Here is a 26,784-nt window from a genome sequence, read left to right as displayed (position 1 = left end):
AGCCCAAATAAGAAAGCATCAGTGAATGTCAGAATCCTTGTGAAAACTGAGTGAGTGGGTTTTAAGAAGAAAGTTATTAAGAATGGTTGGTAATTGAGACTCATTGTTTCATAACAAAATAACCTAATAAGTCGGTCTCTACCACAAGGGTTAATTTCCCAAATGCTTTAGTTCACTAGTTCATTCCTTTAAATGAGATAAGAGGAGAAATGAAACTTCAGACCTAAATTTTATTTGCTGATATGCTTTTAAAATTGTAAGTCAAACACACTTGCTTTGTTTCGTGCGTCGGGTAATTTACCACAGCATAACTAATATTCAGCATAACCCATATTCATGTCAATATCATTTCTGTGATGCAGTATAACTCCCAGAACTAAAAAAAAGACCACATACTGAAATAGATCATACGATTTAATAAGAAAAATGTTTGTCAGAATTGCAGGAACATGAAAAAGGAAACCTTATTAAAAGGACAGATAAAAAACAGAGAAAATGATCAAGAGATTAACACACTCATACATAATCTGAGGTTAACCTCACGCCAAAGCGCAAAGAAAATCAGGAGACTGGCAGTCTAACAGTCTTTTAACTGTTTCAATTGAAATTTACTTTTGAGATTTCATGCATGAACAGCCTTTACTAATACAAAACTAGCAACACTTACATTTTCTTGTATAAGTTTTAGTGACTGTGTTAAAGATAGCTAAGATCAGTTCATTTGAATATGTCATACCCACTGAAGAGCTCCCCGGCTTTCTCAGTCAACTCTTATATTTATAATTAGAAATATAATTGTGTTTGCAAAATGTCATTTTTGTGTCAGAGCATACTTTGGAGTTAAATGACATGTTTGGATGCATTTAACATGTTTTTATTATTCTTACACACTTAGTTGTTAATGTGACACATCAGACTTGGAATCCGAAGAAGAATCCATGTGCAGGTTTAATAGTTAAAGGGGCAATACAAATCTCATGGTCAAAAGGCATAAAAAACAGGCCAAAAACAGTAAGTCCATCCAAAAACCAAACATCCAAAACACAGGGGCAAAAGGCAAAAATCCAAAAGTCCAGGCAGAGATTCAGAAACGCAATACAGGTAGTTCATCCAAAAACTCTCAGTATGCGGACGCAAGGGAACTGGCAGTACTTCATGCTGTTTGGCTGAAAGAGAGGAGTATTTAAGGTGCGGCCGATTACAGAAATTAGGCTCATGTGGTTTGGTGGGAACAAGGCTAGTACTCCGGGGAGTGAGACCTCTGGTGGCCATACAATGAATTGCTGACAGTTAATGTATTTAGAATAGAATAGAATAGAATAGAATAGAATAGAATAGAATAGAATAGGACTGTTTTAATTAATGCCAATGTACCATACAAGGAATTTAAGGTAACCTAATTAGTTTAACAGTAAGCAGGACTTTAACAAGTAGGATTTCTTTTTTATCAAAAAAAGGGTTCAATATATAACCATGAACACTCAAAAGGATCCTTTGAATAATTAAAAGGTTTTCTAGGTTTTCTAGCCAATTCTATATTAAAAAGACTTACATTTCAGAGATCATCTACATGTCTTTACATGGCTGTAGGATTTTCTCCATCCTCAGGAGTGAAACTCTGACCAGCCAGAGGACCCACCAAGGAGCTTCATCTTCCTCAGGAGTTTGCACAAGTTTAAAGCCCATCTTATAGTAGAGAGCCACAGCTGCTGAATGTGTAGAACTAGTGTGAAGCACAATCTTCGAGAACCCTCGCTCTTTACAAAAGTTTATGACCGTTTGACCGAGTCGCCAGCCGAGGCCAGTGCGGCGAGATGCGGACGATACACTCATCCGGAAAAGTTCTCCATACTTTTGCCCACTGTCTGGAGGTTCTTTGCCCTCCACAGCCACTATACCCATGATCTGAGGTTGGCCGTTGATTTCAGCCTCAGCGACCCAGAAGCAGTTATCTGGACTGCTGAGGTAGAAGCCTGCAATGTCCCGCATGTCTGTGTTAAGCTTTAATCGGACATAACCAGCATAGAACTCATAGCAGCAGTAGTACAGCAGACCTATCCACAAACCTCCAGCCAGCAGGGCCAGGACAACTGATCCTCCACCCAGTATATAGCCCACAGTGAAAAAGCACAGGGTCACAGTGATGTGGAGTGGCTGAGAAATGGCGTGAGTGAAGGACGGGATGATGTGCTCCTGGATTCCATCTTGAAACAAAGCTGTCACAGCCTCATGGTCTGAGGGCTGGAATTTCCTAATTAATATATGCACTGGAACACAGAGAGAGAGAGAGAGACAGAGAGAGAGGGGGGGGGGTGCATAGGATCATTAATAAAGTGATGACAAAACCAAACACTCAGACAATTTTAATATAGAGATGAAGAGAATGAAGGAATGTTTTTTCACTCAATACACTATATTTCCAAAAGTATTCAGTCATCTGTCTTCACACGCATATGAAGTTGAGTGACATCCCATTCTTAATCCATAGGGTTTAATATGATGTCAACCCACTCTTTGCAGCTATAACAGCTTCAACTCTTCTGGGAAGGCTTTCCACAATGTTTAGGAGTGTGTTTATGGGAATTTTTGACCATTCTTCCAGAAGCACATTTGTGAGGTCAAACACTGATGTTGGACCAAAAGGCCTGGCTCACAGTGTCCGCACTAATTCATCCCAAAGGTGTTCTATCGGGTTGAGGTCAGGACTCTGTGCAGGCCAGTCAAATTCTTCCACACCAAACTCGCTCATCCATGTCTTTATGGACTTTGCTTTGTGCACTGGTGCTCATGTTGGAACAGGAAGTGGCCATCCCCAAACTGTTCCCACAAGTTGGGAGCATGAAATTTTCCAAAATCTCTTTGTCTGCTGAAGCATTAAGAGTTCCTTTCACTGGAACTAAGGGGCGGAGCCCATCTCCTGAAAAACAACCCCACACCATAATCTCCCCTCCACAACTTGGCACAATGCAGTCAGACAAGTAACGTTCTCCTGGCACCACCAAACTCAGACTCGTCCATTGGATTGCCAGACGCAGAAGCGTGATTTGTCAGAACACGTCTCCACTGCTCTACAGTCCAGTGGCGGTGCTTTACACCACTGCATTCAACGCTTTGTATTGCATTTGGTGACGTAAAGCTTGGATGCAGCTGCTCGGCCATGGAAACAGTTGACTGTGGAATATTTAGTAGCGAGGAAATTTCACAACTAGACTTGTTGCACAAGTGGCATCCACACACTATGGAATTCACTGAGCTCCTGAGAGCAACCCATTCTTTCACAGATGTGTGTAGAAGCAGTCTGCATGCCTAGGTGCTTGGTTTTATACACCTGTAACCATGGAAGTGATTGGAACACCTGAATTCAACAATTTGGATGGGTGAGTGAATACTTTTGGAAACATAGTATATATTAGGGACATACAAGGAACGATTACTTTACTTTTTCTAACATTTCATGCAGAAACTAAGACCAGTACTCTATGTTCATACTTCAATTCTACACTCTCATTACCACATAACATATTAGTATTAACATTTACTAGTTACTGCATAGTTTGTTTGAAGGTTTACATCTGAATAACATGTCTGCAGTTAGAGGAGCCGAATTAGGGAGTCGGTGTATATGTATACAAACATATGCAAAAATTTGGGTGCCCCTGAATAAGTTGCATGTTTTAGTTATTTAAAATTGATTTGACTTAAAAACAAGTACATATCCTATACAGAGAACACACTTCTGCAAATTTTACAGCAAGATTACTGTTCAGCTACTGAATTTAACATATTAATAAAAACATAAATAAAAAAAACAAGACATAATGTGAACTGTACCGTGATCCTAGCAGTTAACGATGATGATGATGATAATGTGAACTGTGCAAAATCAATTGCACATTAGCACATTTCTTGTAAAGGGAGTCAGTCTTGCATCTAATAGTGAATCCCACTGTTTGAACGCATGTCTGCACAGTGTTATATTTTCAGGGTTGGAGGGGTCTGCGGTGATGGGATCGACAGCAGCGCCCCAGATCTCCACGATAACCCTCTGACAACAGCCCAGTGTCCTGAGTGAGTTATAAAACTTACTTTTTTATGCTTTGCTCTCTTCCTTGTCGTCAGCGTGGTCAGTCTTCTCCAGCAGCTCTGCCGCCGATGCGCGTCCTTATATAAAATGGAATTACGGCAAGTCATGCGACAAACAAACCAGCGAAACTTTAACCTGTGGTTTTTACAGTAGCTCAAAGTGCTAAATGTTTGTCAGAATTGCAGGAACATGAAAAAGGAAACCTTATTAAAAGGACAGATAAAAACAGAGAAAATGATCAACACCTCTGATGGTACCTTTTCCTCTGCGTTGTGTTGTTTTTTTTGGTTTGGGGAAAGAGGGAGACTGGACACCAGTAAAGTTCGTTTTGATCGCGGCTCAGCAGCAGCAGTTTATTCAGTGACAGGGTCTCTCTCACAGCGCTTAACTCAACAGAAACAGGTTGACTCTCAGGAAGCACATAGTTCTTTCCATCACACAGCATAGCACAGCACTGCGGCTCTTGGTCACCTTCACACAGCATAACAGAGCACTCAGTTTTACTACACAAATTACCTGGACAGTTACTGACTGCTTATCATCACTTGCTGCTTATAAAACACTGAAATACCGGACAAAAATATGAATTACTGGAAAGAAAACAACTAATACAACCATATTTTAGCCTCAGAACATACATAACAGAGCTCAGCGCATTAAATCCATGCCTGTACATGTGACTGCCGCCATAGCTACACTTTTAACATTAACCGATAAAAATAATATATAAACAGTCTCCGGAGAAACAAATTAATCTTTACTACTGGACTAAAACACATTTAAAAGTATTTTCATGCGCAGTCTGAACACAGATGGCTCAATAAGACAATTATTTCAACTGGATGCTTAATTGTACATCCTACCTTCACACAGCATAACAGAGCACTAAGGCTGTGCTCCCCGTGCGACCAAACACTACCGGCTGGGGCAAAGTGCCACTCAGTGGACTGGAGGGGAACTACTGGCTACACCCACCCCAATAAGAGTGATGGCGTCCCTGCCATCTAAATAACACTGACCCCAAAAGTTGGAACTTAAATTGGGTCTCTTAAATGAATGTTTGTGTGCCTGTGTGTCATGCACACAATGTAGTGCTTCTGCCATTCCCCATTCTTGCCAGCTGCCATATATTCAGTCCTCTCTCTATCTTGTCCTCTGCCATCTCTACTCCGGGGACATACAGCTGATACGACAGTCTACTTGGGGCTCGTCTCCTCTTTGGAGGATTACAGCGGGGAGCACCTCTGCCATCGGTGCATTCTTTGGCTCCTTGCAAGCTCTGAACACCTTGGGTCATAGTTTCCACCAGCTCTCTTGTTGTGGAGTCATCATTCAGACTCTGTTCCAGGCCAAAACAATCCTGCGCATTTAAGCTACCTCCCATGCCATCCACCAAGTCCTTGTCATTTTCAGCGACATCATCCCTCTGCTCTTGCAGTCCACCGCTCATCTCATGATTTTCCACATCACTGCCACTTGTTTCTGAGTCTTCACTGTTGTTCAAAACTTGCTCCTCATCCGGGTTCTCCTGAACCTGCTCGGGCTCCAAGGGAAAGAGCATGCACTATGTCATTAGTTTCTGATGAACCAGCCTCCTTCTGTCCGAACGACATACACCGGTATCCCGGGCTGTTTATGACCAAGTATGACCAAACACAAGGTCAATGGGCAGCCGTGGGTGTCGACCAAACATTAGGTAGTAAGGTGTGTAGCCTGTGGAGTCATGACGCGTACAATTATAAGCATGGATCAGTGCATCAATGTACTCATGCCAGTGTGTCTTGGACTGAGGTGGCAACATACCCAACAGGTTCATCAGGGTACGGTTGAACCTCTCTGTCATCCCATTGCCCTGGGGTTGATAGGGAGAGGTGTGCGTCTTTAGGGTACCTGTCAGCCTGCACAACTCTTTGACCACGGTGCTCTCGAAATTTCGCCCTTGATCTGCATGGAGTTTAGCTGGGAACCCAAACTCGCAGAAGAAGTTCCTCCACAGCACCTTTGCCACCGTTTCTGCCCTTTGGTCCTTGGTAGGATAGGACTGCGCCCAGAGAGAGAAATGGTCTGTCACCACCAGGATGTTCTCAAAGCCTCCTTTGGATTTCTCTACAGTCAAGAAGTCAACACAGATGAGCTCCAGAGGGGCATTGGTGTGAATGCTGACAAGGGGGGCTCGGAGACCGGCAGTCGGTGTCTTTCTTAAACAGCATCTTTCACATTGTTCACACCATACCTTGACATCGTTGAACATCCGGGGCCAGTAAAATCTTTCCCTGACCAGAGCAAATGTGTGTTCCACCCCAAAATGCCCTGAGTCATCATGAAGTGCCGACTTAACATAGCCACAAAACCTCTCTGGCAGCACTAACTGGCAGAAAGATCCACTCTGATTGTCTCTCACCTGCCGGAACAAGATATCATCCTTCACCACCAGTCTCTTCCACTGCTTTCTAAGAAGCCTCTCATGCACATTACTCTGGCTCCTCACTGAACGTTTGGGCCTGGTGTACTGCGACTTAGTACAAGACAGGCCCGATTGCATGATCAGTTCTCTGAGCTGCTCTTATGTCTTGTTTTGTCATACTTGGTAGGGCATCACTGCCAGCACTACAGAACTGGTCTGCAGCACTCATTGTCTCGTTTGGAATGGACTCTCTCAGCGTGACGTCAGTGGCTACTTCAGCATTATCATCACCTTTTGGTGGCTGTCTCTGCGGTGATGTGGCCACTAATTGTGGGCATGTGTGCAGGGCCTCTGCTGGCTGGCATTCATGATAGGCCATCTGCATTGGTATTACACCCTCCCTGTCTGTACTGAATGTCGAAGTCAAACATCGAAATCTGTGCTACCCAGCGCTGGCCTGTTGCGTCAAGCTTAGCCGAGGTCATCACATACTTCAGCGGATTGTTATCAGTCAGGACCGAGAACTTGTGCCCATACAGATGATCATAAAACTTTTCTGTCACTGCCCATTTTAAGGCAAAAAATTCCAGTTTGTGCGCGGGGTACCGCGTTTCGGCAGGACTCAAACCGTGACTAGCATATGCGATCACTTTTTCTTGGCCATTCTGAACTTGAGCCAACACTGCACCCAACCCTGCTAAAGACGCATCTGTCTGGAGCACAAAAGGCAGACTATAATCTGAATAGCCAAGCTCTGGAGCTGTAGTAAGTTTAGCCTTTAAGGACTGGAAGGCACTTCCACACTCCTCTGTCCAAACAAATGGCAGCCCAGTTGCTGGGGGACCTTTCTGGCCTCTTTTTTTCTTTCTTGGGTCGCCTGAGGTCAGCCGATACAGTGGTGCTGCAATTGATGCATAGCCTACAATGAATCTGCGGTAATACCCCGCAAAGCCCAGGAACTGCAACAGCTCTTGCCGGTTTTCTGGCACTTTCCACTCTGCTACATTGCTGATCTTGTCTGGGTCAGTTTTAATGCCTTCGCTGGACACCACATGGCCCAAGTAGCGCACTTCTCGTCTTAGCAGGTGGCACTTTTGAGGTTTCAACTTTAGGCCATACATCCTCAGTCTGTTAAAGACCATCTGCAGCCTCTCTAAGTGCTCCTCAAAGGTTTTGGAGAAAACGACGATGTCATCCAGACAGATGAGCAAACTTTCAAAGTTGAGGTCACCAAAGCAGCAGGTCATTAACCTTTGGGACATTGATGCGGCATTCTGTAACCCGAACGGCATCCGATTCACCTCAAAAAGACCCAATGACGTGCTGAATGCTGTCTTGTGCTTATCGGCCTCTGCCACCTCCACCTGCCAGTAACCAGAGGTTACATCTAGCGTGGAAAAATACTTAGCTTGCCCCAAGGCCTCCAGAGCCTCCTCAACTCTAGGAAGAGGGAAAGCATCACAGGTGCTGTAGGAATTCAATTTCCTATAGTCCATGCATATCCTCAGCGAGCCATCTTTTTTGTGACAACTACAATAGGTGAGGCATATGGGCTCTTACTTGGACGCATCACCCCTGCTTCTATTTCTGTGATGGCCTTCCTCACTGCCTGATACTGGGATGGTGTATCTTCCTATAGGGTAGCCGGAAAGGCCTGGGGTCCACCAATGGAATCTCATGCTTAACAACTGTAGTGTGCCCATAGTCCAAATGATGTTTAGAAAACACATCGCTGTTCTGCTTTACTACCTCCATCATCTGCAGATATTGATTCTCAGACTCAAAACAGGCATTGCTGAGGTCTAACAAGGACACAATATCCTGGTCAGGCTCTTTGTGGGGCTGGTCTTGAGCAGGACTTGCTTGGAGAGTGTGGGCCTGGGAGTTGAGGCTATGAAGTGGCAGCTTAATTCTCTCTGTGCCCACCTCCTCCCCCCTTTCAGACACTTGCTTTACAAGGAAGACTTCAGCAATGGGGGGTTGTGGCCTTATCCTCATCGGTCGCTCAGACAGATTCATTATCCGAACCGGAACACCACTTCTTTTCACATTTGCTAGGACCCGAGCAACAACTAGACCATCCGGGAGTTTCTGGGAAGCTAACCCCTCAACAAGCCCAGTGTATTCCTTCCATCTAGGGCCTCCAAAGACTCTTCCAATTACACTACCTCTTGCCCAGCAGGAATTACCTTTGCTCGCTGTCCAACATACTTCACAGGCCCCACCTTACCAGTTCCATCTTCAGCACCTTCCATTTTCACCAGGGCAGAATACCATTCAGAATGAGACTGCTGCACCACAAACAGGTACTGTACAGCAAATTCAGATTTCAGGTGTTCTTGTGAAGCACGTATTACATTTGTGCCTATCAGCAATGGGATGGAGGCTCGGTAGCTGCAGACTGGGACGACAAAGACTGGTACTCCCTGACAGGACTTCTCGATAAATGAAAGATTGATGTTGGCCCCCAGCACCTTCTATGGGAATATCTGTAGGATGAAGTGTCTGGGACTTCAGCGCCACCCAGCGGACTGGAGGGGAACTACCGGCTACATTATACTCACACAAAAGCGCAAAGAAAATCAGGAGACTGGCAGTCTAAAAGTCTTGAGAGACCGAGAGAGAGAGAGACAGAGAGAGAGAGAGAGAGAGATGTCAAGTAACAGATTCACTGTTACAATTCAAATCTATTATAACAGATTCGTACAGGCTCAGAGACAAAACTGCACATCACAGGTGAGATTCAGTCAGGGAACGTAATGTCCCTCTTAATGACAACAGCGAGATCAGAGTTCCAACTCCCGTCCCACACACTGTAAAACATAAGAATTACACTAACCTATATTTTGTTTACTAATTTGCTTCTCTGCATAATTTGTCATCATTCCTTTACTTCATTCAGTCATGCTCAGTCTGCTGTCTGTAAGTGACTCCATAATTTGGAGATACTTTGGCCCAAACTTTAATTCCATTAACTGTTTCAGTTGAAATTTACTTTTGAGATTTCATGCATGAACAGCCTTTACTAATACAAAACTAGTAACACTTACATTTTCTTGTATAAGTTTTAGTGACTGTGTTAAAGATAGCTAAGATCAGTTCATTTGAATATGTCATACCCACTGAAGAGCTCCCCGGCTTTCTCAGTCAACTCTTATATTTATAATTAGAAATATAATTGTGTTTGCAAAATGTCATTTTTGTGTCAGAGCATACTTTGGAGTTAAATGACATATTTGGATGCATTTAATATGTTTTTATTATTCTTATGTTAGACACTTAGTTGTTAATGTGACACATCAGACTTGGAATCCGAAGAAGAATCCATGTGCAGGTTTAATAGTTAAAGGGGCAATACAAAACTTGTGGTCAAAAGGCATAAAAAACAGGTCAAAAACAGTAAGTCCATCCAAAAACCAAACATCCAAAACACAGGGGCAAAAGGTAAAAATCCAAAAGTCTAGGCAGAGTGTCAGAAACACAATACAGGTAGTTCATCCAAAAACTCTCAGTATGCAGACGCAAGGGAACTGACAGTACTACATGCTGTTTGGCTGAAAGAGAGGAGTATTTAAGGTGCGGCTGATTACAGAAATTAGGCTCATGTGGTTTGGTGGGAACATGGCTAGTACTCCAGGGAGTGAGACCTCTGGTGGCCATACAATGAATCGCTGACAGTTCATGAATTTAGAATATAATAGAATAGAATAGAATAGAATAGAATAGAATAGAATAGGACTGTTTTAATTCATGCTAATGTACCATACAAGGAATTTAAGGTAACCTAATTAGTTTAACAGTAAGCAGGACTTTAACAAGTAGGATTTCTTTTTTATCAAAAAAAGGGTTCCTTATAGAACCATGAACACTCAAAAGGACCCTTTGAATAATGAAAAGGTTTTCTAGGTTTTCTAGCCAATTCTGTATTAAAAAGACTTACATTTGATTATGAGAGATCATCTACATGTCTTTACATGGCTGTAGGACTTTCTCCATCCTCAGGAGTGAAACTCTGACCAGCCAGAGGACCCACCAAGGAGCTTCAGCTTCCTCAGGAGTTTGCACAAGTTTAAAGCCCATCTTATAGTAGAGAGCCACAGCTGCTGACTGTGTAGAACTAGTGTGAAGCACAATCTTTGAGAACCCTCGCTCTTTACAAAAGTTCACGACCGTTTGACCGAGTTGCGAGCCGAGGCCAGTGCGGCGAGATGCGGACGATACACTCATTCTGAAAAGTTCTCCACACTTTTGCCCACCGTCTGGAGGTTCTTTGCCCTCCACAGCCACTATACCCATGAGTTGAGGTTGGCCGTTGATTTCAGCCTCAGCGACCCAGAAGCAGTTATCTGGACTGCTGAGGTAGAAGCCTGCAATGTCCCGCATGTCTGTGTTCAGCTTTAATCGGACATAACCAGCATAGAACTCATAGCAGCAGTACTACAGCAGACCTATCCACAAACCTCCAGCCAGCAGGGCCAGGACAACTGATCCTCCACCCAGTATATAGCCCACAGTGAAAAAGCACAGGGTCACAGTGATGTGGAGTGGCTGAGAAATGGCGTGAGTGAAGGACAGGATGATGTTCTCCTGGATTCCATCTCGAAACAAAGCTCTCACAGCCTCATGGTCTGAGGGCTGGAATTTCCTAATTAATATATGCACTGGAACACAGAGAGAGAGAGAGAGAGAGAGAGAGAGAGAGAGACCGGGGGGGGGGGTGCATAGGATCATTAATAAAGTGACGACAAAACCAAACACTCAGACAATTTTAATATAGAGATGAAGAGAATGAAGGAATGTTTCTTCACTCAATACACTATATTTCCAAAAGTATTCTGTCAACTGTGTTCATACGCATATGAACTTGAGTGACCTCCCATTCTTAATCCATAGGGTTTAATATGATGTCAACCCACTCTTTGCAGCTATAACAGCTTCAACTCTACTGGGAAGGCTTTCCACAATGTTTAGGAGTATGTTTATGGGAATTTTTGACCATTTTTCCAGAAGCATTTTCATAATTTTTTCATAACTTTTCATAATTGCCTACAAGGTGTTAACAGAGCAGGCTCCTTCCTACCTGCACTCGCTCCTAAAGGCTTACAGCACCGCCCGGCCGCTGCGATCCTCCAATGAACGTCGCTTAGCTTTGCCAAACATTCACACAAAGCAATCGAGACTGTTCTCATACTTGCTTCCCCAACGGTGGAACAAGCTACCTTCCGCTGTCAGAGCAGGGGCGTCCCTCGCTATTTTTAAGAAACTCCTGAAGACAGAGCTCTTCAGGGAGCACTTGCTCTAATCGCCTTGGCTGTCTGAACAGCAGAGTCTCTTGCTGTCTTCAAACGCAGACTGAAGACTCATCTTTTTACACAGCACTTAAATGAGCATTGAACTATAAGCTGCACTTATTTTATTTATTGTATTGTATCTTATTGTTATTGTATTGCATTGAATGGCACAGAGTTCTGCGTTCAACTCTGTTTCTTTTTCTCTTGGTGTTTGCAGTGACATATTTGTCTCTAGCAGTATCTGAGCTCAGGACTGTCTTTTCTCTAAGCTATTGGTAACTAGCAAAGATACTTTCTCTAGATTGACAAAGCACTTCTTGTAAGTCGCTCTGGATAAGAGCGTCTGCTAAATGCTGTAAATGTAAATGTAAATGTTTTATACACCTGTGACCATGGAAGTGATTGGAACACCTGAATTAAACAATTTGGATGGGTGAGTGAATACTTTTGGAAACATAGTATATATTAGGGACATACAAGGAATGATTACTTTACTTTTTCTAACATTTCATGCAGAAACTAAGACCAGTACTCTATGTTCATACTTCAATTCTACACTCTCATAACCACATAACATATTAGTATTAACATTTAATAGTTACTGCATTGTTTGTTTGAAGGTTTACATCTGAATAACATGTCTGCAGTTAGAGGAGCCGAATTAGGGAGTTGGTGTATATGTATACAAACATATGCAAAAATTTGGGTGCCCCTGATTAAGTTGCATGTTTTAGTTATTTAAATTTGATTTGACTTAAAAACAAGTACATATCCTATACAGAGAACACACTTCTGCAAATTTTACAGCAAGATTACTATTCAGCTACTGAATTTAACATATTAATAAAAACATAAATAAAAAAAACAAGACATAATGTGAACTGTACCGTGATCTTATCTGGACTAAGCGGTTAACGATGATGATGATGATGATAATGTGAACTGTGCACATTTTATACTTAATATTTTATTTTTGTCCAATGTTAAAATCCAAACAATTAGAAATTGTGCACTAAAATTTACAGAAAATATGGTATTTTGTATGTTCCCTATAGAAGATGTGTCGACTAACTTTCATCTAGAAGATCATTAAAACATCAGAGCAGAGGTGTTGAAATTTTGCATAGTACTGTACATTTATGATGTGAACATTATAAACATGATGTATACATGATTTGGAGGATCTGACAAAGTCACACAATAAGTCTAAGAAGCGTAAGGTCTGATTTCCACCTTAAAAAACCTCCAAATGAAGTTTGACTGTGTGATATGGAGGAAAAGTTAGGACCATTCTAAAAACCTGCCTGACAGGGGTCCTAAAAATTACTACATTAGGTAATTTTTCAATATTAAATTATTAGCCAATCATCATTAATATAATATTACATTCATTTATTTTCCTTTTCTTTTTTTAACAGAAAAGTGGCAAAAGAGAGAATTTTCCTTCCAAAATTTTTACCATTGAAATGACAAACCTGTAAAAGAAGATCTTTAGCGCATTTCTTGTAAAGGGAGTCAGTCTTGCATCTAATAGTGAATCCCACTGTTTGAACGCATGTCTGCACAGTGTTATATTTTCAGGGTTGGAGGGGTCTGCGGTGATGGGTCGACAGCAGCGCCCCTGATCTCCATGATAACCCTCTGACAACAGCCCAGTGTCCTGAGTGAGTTATAAAACTTACTTTTTTATGCTTTGCTCTCTTCCTCGTGGTCAGCGTGGTCAGTCTTCTCCAGCAGCTCTGCCGCCGACGCGCGTCCTTATTTCATCGTTACAGCGTCTTATAAAGTGGAAGTACCGCCAAGTCACGCGACACACAAACCAGTGAAACTTTAACCTGCGGTTTTTACAGCAGCTCAAAGTGCAAAATGTTTGTCAGAATTGCAGGAACATGAAAAAGGAAACCTTATTAAAAGAACAGATAAAAACAGAGAAAATGATCAAGAGATTAACACACTCACACATATGCACATAATCTGAGGTTAACCTCACGCAAAAGCGCAAAGAAAATCAGGAGACTGGCAGTCTAACAGTCTTAAGAGAAAAAGAGAGGAGAGAGAGAGAGAGAGAGAGAGAGAGAGAGAGAGATGTCAATTCACAGATTCACTGTTACAATTCAAATCTATTATAACACAGATTTGTACAGGCTCAGAGATAAAACTGCACATCACAGGTGAGATTCAGTCAGGGAACGTAATGTCCCTCTTAATGACAACAGCGAGATCAGAGTTCCAACTCCCGTCCCACACACTGTAAAACATAAGAATTACACTAACCTATATTTTGTTTACTAATTTGCTTCTCTGCATAATTTGTCATCATTCCTTTACCTCATTCAGTCATGCTCAGTCTGCTGTCTGTAAGTGACTCCATAATTTGGAGATACTTTGGCCCAAACTTTAATTCCATTAACTGTTTCAGTTGAAATTTACTTTTGAGATTTCATGCATGAACAGCCTTTACTAATACAAAACTAGTAACACTTACATTTTCTTGTATAAGTTTTAGTGACTGTGTTAAAGATAGCTAAGATCAGTTCATTTGAATATGTCATACCCACTGAAGAGCTCCCCGGCTTTCTCAGTCAACTCTTAAATTTATAATTAGAAATATAATTGTCTTTGCAAAATGTCATTTTTGTGTCAGAGCATATTTTGGAGTTAAATGAAATGTTTGGATGCATTTAATATGTTTTATTATTCTTATGTTACACACTTAGTTGTTAATGTGACACATCAGACTTGGAAACCGAAGAAGAATCCATGTGCAGGTTTAATAGTTAAAGGGGCAATACAAATCTCATGGTCAAAAGGCATAAAAAAACAGGTCAAAATCAGTAAGTCCATCCAAAAACCAAACATCCAAAACACAGGGGCAAAAGGTAAAAATCCAAAAGTCTAGGCAGAGAGTCAGAAACACAATACAGGTAGTTCATCCAAAAACTCTCAGTATGCAGACGCAAGGGAACAGACAGCACTTCATGCTGTTTGGCTGAAAGAGAGGAGTATTTAAGGTGCGGCTGATTACAGAAATTAGGCTCATGTGGTTTGGTGGGAACATGGCTAGTACTCCGGGGAGTGAGACCTCTGGTGGCCATACAATGAATCGCTGACAGTTCATGAATTTAGAATAGAATAGAATAGAATAGAATAGAATAGAATAGAATAGAATAGAATAGGACTGTTTTAATTCATGCTAATGTACCATACAAGGAATTTAAGGTAACCTAATTAGTTTAACAGTAAGCAGGACTTTAACAAGTAGGATTTCTTTTTTATCAAAAAAAGGGTTCCTTATAGAACCATGAACACTCAAAAGGACCCTTTGAATAATGAAAAGGTTTTCTAGGTTTTCTAGCCAATTCTGTATTAAAAAGACTTACATTTGATTATGAGAGATCATCTACATGTCTTTACATGGCTGTAGGATTTTCTCCATCCTCAGGAGTGAAACTCTGACCAGCCAGAGGAACCACCAAGGAGCTTCAGCTTCCTCAGGAGTTTGCACAAGTTTAAAGCCCATCTTATAGTAGAGAGCCACAGCTGCTGACTGTGTAGAACTAGTGTGAAGCACAATCTTCGAGAACCCTCGCTCTTTACAAAAGTTCACGACCGTTTGACCGAGTTGCGAGCCGAGGCCAGTGTGGCGAGATGCGGACGATACACTCATTCTGAAAAGTTCTCCACACTTTTGCCCACCGTCTGGAGGTTCTTTGCCCTCCACAGCCACTATACCCATGATCTGAGGTTGGTCGTTGATTTCAGCCTCAGCAACCCAGAAGCAGTTATCTGGACTGCTGAGGTAGAAGCCTGCACTGTCCTGCATGTCTGTGTTCAGCTTTAATCGGACATAACCAGCATAGAACTCATAGCAGCAGTAGTACAGCAGACCTATCCACAAACCTCCAGCCAGCAGGGCCAGGACAACTGATCCTCCACCCAGTATATAGCCCACAGTGAAAAAGCACAGGGTCACAGTGATGTGGAGTGGCTGAGAAATGGCGTGAGTGAAGGACGGGATGATGTGCTCCTGGATTCCATCTCGAAACAAAGCTCTCACAGCCTCATGGTCTGAGGGCTGGAATTTCCTAATTAATATATGCACTGGAACACAGAGAGAGAGAGAGGCCGGGGGGGGGTGCATAGGATCATTAATAAAGTGACGACAAAACCAAACACTCAGACAATTTTAATATAGAGATGAAGAGAATGAAGGAATGTTTTTTCACTCAATACACTATATTTCCAAAAGTATTCAGTCATCTGTCTTCACACGCATATGAAGTTGAGTGACATCCCATTCTTAATCCATAGGGTTTAATATGATGTCAACCCACTCTTTGCAGCTATAACAGCTTCAACTCTTCTGGGAAGGCTTTCCACAATGTTTAGGAGTGTGTTTATGGGAATTTTTGACCATTCTTCCAGAAGCATATTTGTGAGGTCAAACACTGATGTTGGACCAAAAGGCCTGGCTCACAGTGTCCGCTCTAATTCATCCCAAAGGTGTTCTATTGGGTTGAGGTCAGGACTCTGTGCAGGCCAGTCAAATTCTTCCACACCAAACTTGCTCATCCATGTCTTTATGGACTTTGCTTTGTGCACTGGTGCTCATGTTGGAACAGGAAGTGGCCGTCCCCAAACTGTTCCCACAAGTTGGGAGCATGAAATTGTCCAAAATCTCTTTGTCTGCTGAAGCATTAAGAGTTCCTTTCACTGGAACTAAGGGGCGGAGCCCATCTCCTGAAAAACAACCCCACACCATAATCTCCCCTCCACAACTTGGCACAATGCAGTCAGACAAGTAACGTTCTCCTGGCACCACCAAACTCAGACTCGTCCATTGGATTGCCAGATGCAGAAGCGTGATTTGTCAGAACACGTCTCCACTGCTCTACAGTCCAGTAGCGGCGCTTTACACCACTGCATTCAACGCTTTGTATTGCATTTGGTGACGTAAAGCTTGGATGCAGCTGCTCGGCCATGGAAACAGTGGACTGTGGAATATTTAGTAGCGAGGAAATTTCGTGACTGGACTTGTTGCACAAGTGGCATCCACACACTATGGAATTCACTGAGCTCCTGAGAGCAACCCATTCTTTCACAGATGTGTGTAGAAGCAGTCTGCATGCCTAGGTGCTTGGTTTTATACACCTGTAACCATGGAAGTGATTGGAACACCTGAATTCAACAATTTGGATGGGTGAGTGAATACTTTTGGAAACATAGTATATATTAGGGACATACAAGGAACGATTACTTTACTTTTTCTAACATTTCATGCAGAAACTAAGACCAGTACTCTATGTTCATACTTCAATTCTACACTCTCATTACCACATAACATATTAGTATTAACATTTACTAGTTACTGCATAGTTTGTTTGAAGGTTTACATCTGAATAACATGTCTGCAGTTAGAGGAGCCGAATTAGGGAGTCGGTGTATATGTATACAAACATATGCAAAAATTTGGGTGCCCCTGAATAAGTTGCATGTTTTAGTTATTTAAAATTGATTTGACTTAAAAACAAGTACATATCCTATACAGAGAACACACTTCTGCAAATTTTACAGCAAGATTACTGTTCAGCTACTGAATTTAACATATTAATAAAAACATAAATAAAAAAACAAGACATAATGTGAACTGTACCGTGATCCTAGCAGTTAACGATGATGATGATGATAATGTGAACTGTGCAAAATCAATCGCACATTAGCACATTTCTTGTAAAGGGAGTCAGTCTTGCATCTAATAGTGAATCCCACTGTTTGAACGCATGTCTGCACAGTGTTATATTTTCAGGGTTGGAGGGGTCTGCGGTGATGGGTCGACAGCAGCGCCCCTGATGTCCATGATAACCCTCTGACAACAGCCCAGTGTCCTGAGTGAGTTATAAAACTTACTTTTTTATGCTTTGCTCTCTTCCTCGTGGTCAGTGTGGTCAGTCTTCTCCAGCAGCTCTGCTGCCGACACGCGTCCTTATTTCATCGTTACAGCGTCTTATAAAGTGGAAGTACCGCCAAGTCACGCGACACACAAACCAGTGAAACTTTAACCTGCGGTTTTTACAGCAGCTCAAAGTGCAAAATGTTTGTCAGAATTGCAGGAACATGAAAAAGGAAACCTTATTAAAAGGACAGATAAAAACAGAGAAAATGATCAAGAGATTAACACACTCACACATATGCACATAATCTGAGGTTAACCTCACGCAAAAGCGCAAAGAAAATCAGGAGACTGGCAGTCTAACAGTCTTAAGAGAAAAAGAGAGGAGAGAGAGAGAGAGAGAGAGAGAGAGAGAGGAGAGAGAGAGAGAGAGAGAGAGAGAGAGAGAGATGTCAATTCACCGATTCACTGTTACAATTTAAATCTATTATAACAGATTTGTACAGGATCAGAAACAAAACTGCACATCACAGGTGAGATTCAGTCAAGAGTTCCAACTCCCGTCCCACACACTGTAAAACATAAGAATTACACTAACCTATATTTTGTTTACTAATTTGCTTCTCTGCATAATTTGTCATCATTCCTTTACCTCATTCAGTCATGCTCAGTCTGCTGTCTGTAAGTGACTCCATAATTTGGCCCAAACCTTAATTCCATTAACTGTTTCAGTTGAAATTTACTTTTGAGATTTCATGCATGAACAGCCTTTACTAATACAAAACTAGCAACACTTACATTTTCTTGTATAAGTTTTAGTGACTGTGTTAAAGATAGCTAAGATCAGTTCATTTGAATATGTCATACCCACTGAAGAGCTCCCCGGCTTTCTCAGTCAACTCTTATATTTATAATTAGAAATATAATTGTCTTTGCAAAATGTCATTTTTGTGTCAGAGCATATTTTGGAGTTAAATGAAATGTTTGGATGAATTTAACATGTTTTATTATTCTTATGTTACACACTTAGTTGTTAATGTGACACATCAGACTTGGAAACCGAAGAAGAATCCATGTGCAGGTTTAATAGTTAAAGGGGCAATACAAATCTCATGGTCAAAAGGCATAAAAAACAGGCCAAAAACAGTAAGTCCATCCAAAAACCAAACATCCAAAACACAGGGGCAAAAGGTAAAAATCCAAAAGTCTAGGCAGAGAGTCAGAAACACAATACAGGTAGTTCATCCAAAAACTCTCAGTATGCAGACGCAAGGGAACTGGCAGTACTACATGCTGTTTGGCTGAAAGAGAGGAGTATTTAAGGTGCGGCTGATTACAGAAATTAGGCTCATGTGGTTTGGTGGGAACATGGCTAGTACTCCGGGGAGTGAGACCTCTGGTGGCCATACAATGAATCACTGACAGTTCATAAATTTAGAATAGAATATAATAGAATAGAATAGAATAGAATAGGACTGTTTTAATTAATGCCAATGTACCATACAAGGAATTTAAGGTAACCTAATTAGTTTAACAGTAAGCAGGACTTTAACAAGTAGGATTTCTTTTTTATCAAAAAAAGGGTTCCTTATAGAACCATGAACACTCAAAAGGACCCTTTGAATAATTAAAAGGTTTTCTAGGTTTTCTAGCCAATTCTGTATTAAAAAGACTTACATTTGATCATGAGAGATCATCTACATGTCTTTACATGGCTGTAGGATTTTCTCCATCCTCAGGAGTGAAACTCTGACCAGCCAGAGGACCCACCAAGGAGCTTCAGCTTGTTCAGGAGTTTGCACAAGTTTAAAGCCCATCTTATAGTATAGAGCCACAGCTGCTGACTGTGTAGAACTAGTGTGAAGCACAATCTTCGAGAACCCTCGCTCTTTACAAAAGTTCACGACCATTTGACCGAGTTGCGAGCCGAGGCCAGTGTGGCGAGATGCGGACGATACACTCATTCTGAAAAGTTCTCCACACTTTTGCCCACCGTCTGGAGGTTCTTTGCCCTCCACAGCCACTATACCCATGTTCTGAGGTTGGCCGTTGATTTCAGCCTCAGCGACCCAGAAGCAGTTATCTGGACTGCTGAGGTAGAAGCCTGCAATGTCCCGCATGTCTGTGTTCAGCTTTGATCGGACATAACCAGCATAGAACTCATAGCAGCAGTAGTACAGCAGACCTATCCACAAACCTCCAGCCAGCAGGGCCAGGACAACTGATCCTCCACCCAATATATAGCCCACAGTGAAAAAGCACAGGGTCACAGTGATGTGGAGTGGCTGAGAAATGGCGTGAGTGAAGGACGGGATGATGTGCTCCTGGATTCCATCTCGAAACAAAGCTCTCACAGCCTCATGGTCTGAGGGCTGGAATTTCCTAATTAATATATGCACTGGAACACAGAGAGAGAGAGAGGCCGGGGGGGGTGCATAGGATCATTAATAAAGTGACGAGAAAAAACCAAACACTCAGACGATTTTAATATAGAGATGAAGAGAATGAAGGAATGTTTTTTCACTCAATACACTATATTTCCAAAAGTATTCTGTCATCTGTCTTCACACGCATATGAAGTTGAGTGACATCCCATTCTTAATCCATAGGGTTTAATATGATGTCAACCCACTCTTTGCAGCTATAACAGCTTCAACTCTTCTGGGAAGGCTTTCCACAATGTTTAGGAGTGTGTTTATGGGAATTTTTGACCATTCTTCCAGAAGCATATTTGTGAGGTCAAACACTGATGTTGGACCAAAAGGCCTGGCTCACAGTGTCCGCTCTAATTCATCCCAAAGGTGTTCTATTGGGTTGAGGTCAGGACTCTGTGCAGGCCAGTCAAATTCTTCCACACCAAACTCGCTCATCCATGTCTTTATGGACTTTGCTTTGTGCACTGGTGCTCATGTTGGAACAGGAAGTGGCCGTCCCCAAACTGTTCCCACAAGTTGGGAGCATGAAATTGTCCAAAATCTCTTTGTCTGCTGAAGCATTAAGAGTTCCTTTCACTGGAACTAAGGGGCGGAGCCCATCTCCTGAAAAACAACCCCACACCATAATCTCCCCTCCACAACTTGGCACAATGCAGTCAGACAAGTAACGTTCTCCTGGCACCACCAAACTCAGACTCGTCCATTGGATTGCCAGACGCAGAAGCGTGATTTGTCAGAACACGTCTCCACTGCTCTACAGTCCAGTAGCGGCGCTTTACACCACTGCATTCAACGCTTTGTATTGCATTTGGTGCCGTAAAGCTTGGATGCAGCTGCTCAGCCATGGAAACAGTTGACTGTGGAATATTTAGTAGCGAGGAAATTTCACGACTAGACTTGTTGCACAAGTGGCATCCACACACTATGGAATTCACTGAGCTCCTGAGAGCAACCCATTCTTTCACAGATGTGTGTAGAAGCAGTCTGCATGCCTAGGTGCTTGGTTTTATACACCTGTGACCATGGAAGTGATTGGAACACCTGAATTCAACAATTTGGATGGGTGAGTGAATACTTTTGGAAACATAGTATATATTAGGGACATACAAGGAACGATTACTTTACTTTTTCTAACATTTCATGCAGAAACTAAGACCAGTACTCTATGTTCATACTTCAATTCTACACTCTCATAACCACATAACATATTAGTATTAACATTTAATAGTTACTGCATTGTTTGTTTGAAGGTTTACATCTGAATAACATGTCTGCAGTTAGAGGAGCCGAATTAGGGAGTCGGTGTATATGTATACAAATATATGCAAAAATTTGGGTGCCCCTGAATAAGTTGCATGTTTTAGTTATTTAAATTTGATTTGACTTAAAAACAAGTACATATCCTATACAGAGAACACACTTCTGCAAATTTTACAGCAAGATTACTGTTCAGCTACTGAATTTAACATATTAATAAAAACATAAATAAAAAAACAAGACATAATGTGAACTGTACCGTGATCTTATCTGGACTAAGCGGTTAACGATGATGATGATGATGATGATGATGATGTGAACTGTGCAAAAGCAATCGCACATTTTATACTTAATATTTTATTTTTGTCCAATGTTAAAATCCACACAATTAGAAATTGTGCACTAAAATTTACAGAAAATATGGTATTTTATATGTTCCCTATAGAAGATCTGTCGACTAACTTTCATCTAGAAGATCATTAAAGCATCAGAGCAGAGGTGTTGAAATTTTGCATAGTACTGTACATTTATGGTGTGAACATTATAAACATGATGTATACATGATTTGGAGGATCTGACAAAGTCACACAATAAGTCTAAGAAGCGTAAGGTCTGATTTCCACCTTAAAAAACCTCCAAATGAAGTTTGACTGTGTGATATGGAGGAAAAGTTAGGACCATTCTAAAAACCTGCCTGACAGGGGTCCTAAAAATGACTACATTAGGTAATTTTTCAATATTAAATTATTAGCCAATCATTCTTTTTTTAACAGAAAAGTGGCAAAAGAGAGAATTTTCCTTCCAAAATTTTTACCATTGAAATGACAAACCTGTAAAAGAAGATTTTTAGCGCATTTCTTGTAAAGGGAGTCAGTCTTGCATCTAATAGTGAATCCCACTGTTTGAACGCATGTCTGCACAGTGTTATATTTTCAGGGTTGGAGGGGTCTGCGGTGATGGGTCGACAGCAGCGCCCCTGATCTCCATGATAACCCTCTGACAACAGCCCAGTGTCCTGAGTGAGTTATAAAACTTACTTTTTTATGCTTTGCTCTCTTCCTCGTGGTCAGTGTGGTCAGTCTTCTCCAGCAGCTCTGCTGCCGACACGCGTCCTTATTTCATCGTTACAGCGTCTTATAAAGTGGAAGTACCGCCAAGTCACGCGACACACAAACCAGTGAAACTTTAACCTGCGGTTTTTACAGCAGCTCAAAGTGCAAAATGTTTGTCAGAATTGCAGGAACATGAAAAAGGAAACCTTATTAAAAGAACAGATAAAAACAGAGAAAATGATCAAGAGATTAACACACTCACACATATGCACATAATCTGAGGTTAACCTCACGCAAAAGCGCAAAGAAAATCAGGAGACTGGCAGTCTAACAGTCTTAAGAGAAAAAGAGAGGAGAGAGAGAGAGAGAGAGAGAGAGAGAGAGAGGAGAGAGAGAGAGAGAGAGAGAGAGAGAGATGTCAATTCACCAATTCACTGTTACAATTTAAATCTATTATAACAGATTTGTACAGGATCAGAAACAAAACTGCACATCACAGGTGAGATTCAGTCAAGAGTTCCAACTCCCGTCCCACACACTGTAAAACATAAGAATTACACTAACCTATATTTTGTTTACTAATTTGCTTCTCTGCATAATTTGTCATCATTCCTTTACCTCATTCAGTCATGCTCAGTCTGCTGTCTGTAAGTGACTCCATAATTTGGCCCAAACCTTAATTCCATTAACTGTTTCAGTTGAAATTTACTTTTGAGATTTCATGCATGAACAGCCTTTACTAATACAAAACTAGCAACACTTACATTTTCTTGTATAAGTTTTAGTGACTGTGTTAAAGATAGCTAAGATCAGTTCATTTGAATATGTCATACCCACTGAAGAGCTCCCCGGCTTTCTCAGTCAACTCTTATATTTATAATTAGAAATATAATTGTCTTTGCAAAATGTCATTTTTGTGTCAGAGCATACTTTGGAGTTAAATGACATGTTTGGATGCATTTAATATGTTTTATTATTCTTATGTTACACACTTAGTTGTTAATGTGACACATCAGACTTGGAAACCGAAGAAGAATCCATGTGCAGGTTTAATAGTTAAAGGGGCAATACAAATCTCATGGTCAAAAGGCATAAAAAACAGGCCAAAAACAGTAAGTCCATCCAAAAACCAAACATCCAAAACACAGGGGCAAAAGGTAAAAATCCAAAAGTCTAGGCAGAGAGTCAGAAACACAATACAGGTAGTTCATCCAAAAACTCTCAGTATGCAGACGCAAGTGAACAGACAGCACTTCATGCTGTTTGGCTGAAAGAGAGGAGTATTTAAGGTGCGGCTGATTACAGAAATTAGGCACAGTACAATACAATGAATCGCTGACAGTTAATGTATTTAGAATAGAATAGGACTGTTTTAATTAATGCCAATGTACCATACAAGGAATTTAAGGTAACCTAATTAGTTTAACAGTAAGCAGGACTTTAACAAGTAGGATTTCTTTTTTGTTAAAAAAAGTTTTCAATATAGAACCATGAACACTCAAAAGGACCCTTTGAATAATTAAAATGTTTTCTAGGTGTAAAAATATTCCTAAGACAATTCTATAGTAAAAAGACTTACATTTGATTATCATCTACATGTCTTTACATGGCTGTAGGACTTTCTCCATCCTCAGAACTGAAACTCTGACCAGCCAGAGGACCCACCAAGAAGCTTCAGCTTGTTCAGGAGTTTGCACAAGTTTAAAGCCTATAGTATAGAGCCACAGCTGCTGACTGTGTAGAACTAGTGTGAAGCACAATCTTTGAGAACGCTCGCTCTTTACAAAAGTTCACGACCGAGTCTCCGAGTCTCTCCATAATGAAAATGGGAACATGAAAAAAGAAACATAATTTAAAGAACTGACAAAAAGAGGTCAAAGCAGTTATTGCTGATTCAATGCTAGAGTTCAGATCAATAACACAGATTTGTAAAGGCTCAGAAAAAAAAAATTAATATGGCATCATACCCAAGATTCACTCAGCAAAGACATTGTCCCTTTAAATGATGACCGTTAAAGCTCCCACTTCCATCCATTGGGAATTAGATGAGATCAGCTGGGCTCTTAGAGACATAAACATAACTTCCTATTGCACTCCAGATAATTTCATGAGTTCACTCTTCTCTCACATCAGGACACCCAGGTGAGACACATGCAACAGCTCATTACAAATCTGTACTGGTGGGAAACCCTTAAGACCAGTGTTCATAGATTTATTTCATCCTGTTCTGTTTGTACACAATGTTAGACGCCTAAGACATTACCTGCAGGGAAACTCATGCCCCTACCTGTGCCTATGTGAACTTCTGCATGGAGAACACTGTACCCACCAAGACTGTACGGTGTTTCTCTAACAGCAAGCCGTAGATTAACCCTGATATAAAGGCTCTTCTGAAGGAGAAAAAGAGGGCCTTTAGATTAGGGGATAAGGAGGAGCTGAAAGCTGTGCAGAAGGAGCTGAGGAGGAAGATCCGGGAGGGGAAGCTAGCTACAGGAGGAAGATGGAGGAACAGCTACAGCAGAATAATGTCAGCGGAGTCTGGAAAGGCCTTAAAGCAATCTCTGGCCACAAGAAGTCCGACTCTCAAGCGGTAAGGGACCAAAAGTGGGTGAACAATCTCAATCTGTTTTTCAACAGGTTTGATCACACAGACTTCATGTACAACTCACCCAGCTGCCACCTACAGAAGTTCTCTGATGACTCAGCGATCGTCGGCCGCATCACAAATGAGGACGACAGAGAGAACAGAGAACTGATCCAGGACTTTGTGGACTGGTGTCTGCGGAATCACCTACAGATCAATGCAGGGAAGACCAAAGCACTGGTGGTGGATTTCCGCAGGCGCACACATCCCCCTCCAGCAGTGAACATCCAGGGAACGGACATTGAAAGAGTGGACTCTTATAAGTACCTGGGTGTGCACCTTAACTGTAAACTGGACTGGTCAGACAACACAGCTGCACTTTACAGGAAGGGACAGAGCAGACTCTACCTGCTCAGGAGACTGAGGTCATTTGGAGTGCAGGGGCCACTCCTGAGGACCTTTTTCGACACAGTGGTGGCATCAGCCATCTTCTATGGAGTGGTCTGCTGGGGCGGCAGCATCTCCACTGCAGACAGGAAGAAGCTGGACAAACTGATCAGGAGGGCCGGCTCGGTCCTAGGGACTCCTCTAGACCCAGTGCAGGCGGTGGGAGAAAGGAGGATGCTGAACAAGCTAGCATCCATGCTGGAGAACGACTCCCACCCCATGCGTGAGACTCTGGCCCAAGTGTGTGAAGGAGCGCTATCGCAGGTACTTCCTTCCTGCTGCTGTGAGACTGTACAACCAGCACTGCTCCCAGTAGACCACATACAATACAATATACACTTACATTCAGAATGCGAACATTTTTCATTGTGCAATATGCTAAGTGCAATACAGATCTTATGCAACTCTTATTTTATTTTATTTTATTATTATCCAACTTTTTGTTATTATCCAACTATTATACAACTTATTTTGTTGTAAATAGTCTAGAGATTTAGCTTTAATTTCTATTATTTATAATGTTGATAAGGTTTATACTGTTTCCTGTTTCAATTACTGAGTGCCTTACTCCTGTTACTCTGCTGCTGCTGTTCCCCGCTGTGGGACTAATAAAGGATTATCTTATCTTATCTAACATTGTCTTTTGCCTGGTCCTCCTAGTATTGTTGGTATTTAAGATTTGACCTTCTTTTCTGGATTTCTGTTTTTTTTGAACTGCCCTCATTGGTTACTGTTTTACGATATGATCATTGTTCAGCTGGTGAATTTAACATATAAATAAAAAAGTTTAAAAAAAGTTACATGTGGACTGAGCAAAGGTTATTGCGCATTGTATACTTAATTCGTTATTTTTGTCCAATGTAAAATTTCACAAAAATAGGAATTGTGCACTAAACTTTTTAGAAAATATGGTATTTTGTATGTTCCCTGTAGAAGATGTGATTTATTTACACTAAGAAAATCAATAAAACATTAGAGGTGTTGAAACTGTACTGTACATTTATTGTGTGAATATTATAAACATTATGTGTTTTCCACAATAAAAAAACAGAAGAAGCTCATTCTTTTGACTGGAGTGCTGGACGCTCCTTATTTCATCATTACAGCAATGAACAACCCAACAGAACTTTAACCTTCAGTGTTTATAGCATTTACAGCATAATAAATGTAATCTAGACCAAAGTGCTTCATCCGTTTACTCATGCTCTGATGAGACCAGTGTGTTCAGTATCTGTGGATCTACCGCTTTACTCACTTTTCTTTTCCTTGCTAGCCACAGTGAAAAAGGACAGGGTCACAGTCATGAGGAGTGGTTGAGAAATGACAAAAGTGGGATGGGA

At 41.4% G+C, this 26,784-nt stretch overlaps 3 protein-coding genes and 1 pseudogene across 3 annotated transcripts; all 4 read right to left on the bottom strand.

Moving 5' to 3' along the window:
* Positions 1-930: 930 nt before the first annotated feature.
* LOC108415094 (probable N-acetyltransferase CML1) lies at positions 931-2,322 on the bottom strand (the record flags this gene model as incomplete). Its single annotated transcript, XM_017688062.2, has 1 exon — positions 931-2,322. A coding segment is annotated over one exon (756 nt), but the record flags the coding sequence as incomplete, so codon positions are not given.
* Positions 2,323-9,713: 7,391 nt separating this feature from the next.
* On the bottom strand, positions 9,714-14,323 carry LOC108415098 (annotated as a pseudogene).
* Positions 14,324-14,531: 208 nt separating this feature from the next.
* LOC119262523 (probable N-acetyltransferase CML1) lies at positions 14,532-18,544 on the bottom strand. Its single transcript, XM_037535067.1, has 2 exons — positions 17,687-18,544; positions 14,532-15,880 (listed from the first exon to the last, which is right to left on the bottom strand). Coding segments are annotated over exons 1-2 (702 nt in total). The 5' UTR covers positions 17,688-18,544; the 3' UTR covers positions 14,532-15,179.
* A 190-nt stretch (positions 18,545-18,734) lies between these two features.
* On the bottom strand, positions 18,735-23,254 carry LOC108416835 (N-acetyltransferase family 8 member 3-like). The gene is made up of 2 exons (XM_037535068.1): positions 22,399-23,254; positions 18,735-20,067 (listed from the first exon to the last, which is right to left on the bottom strand). Coding segments are annotated over exons 1-2 (702 nt in total). The 5' UTR covers positions 22,400-23,254; the 3' UTR covers positions 18,735-19,366.
* Between the last annotated feature and the right edge of the window lie 3,530 nt (positions 23,255-26,784).

The sequence above is a fragment of the Pygocentrus nattereri genome, chromosome 26, assembly GCF_015220715.1.
Source record: "Pygocentrus nattereri isolate fPygNat1 chromosome 26, fPygNat1.pri, whole genome shotgun sequence".
NCBI lineage: Eukaryota > Metazoa > Chordata > Actinopteri > Characiformes > Serrasalmidae > Pygocentrus > Pygocentrus nattereri.
This window is presented reverse-complemented; position numbering and strand designations above follow the sequence as displayed.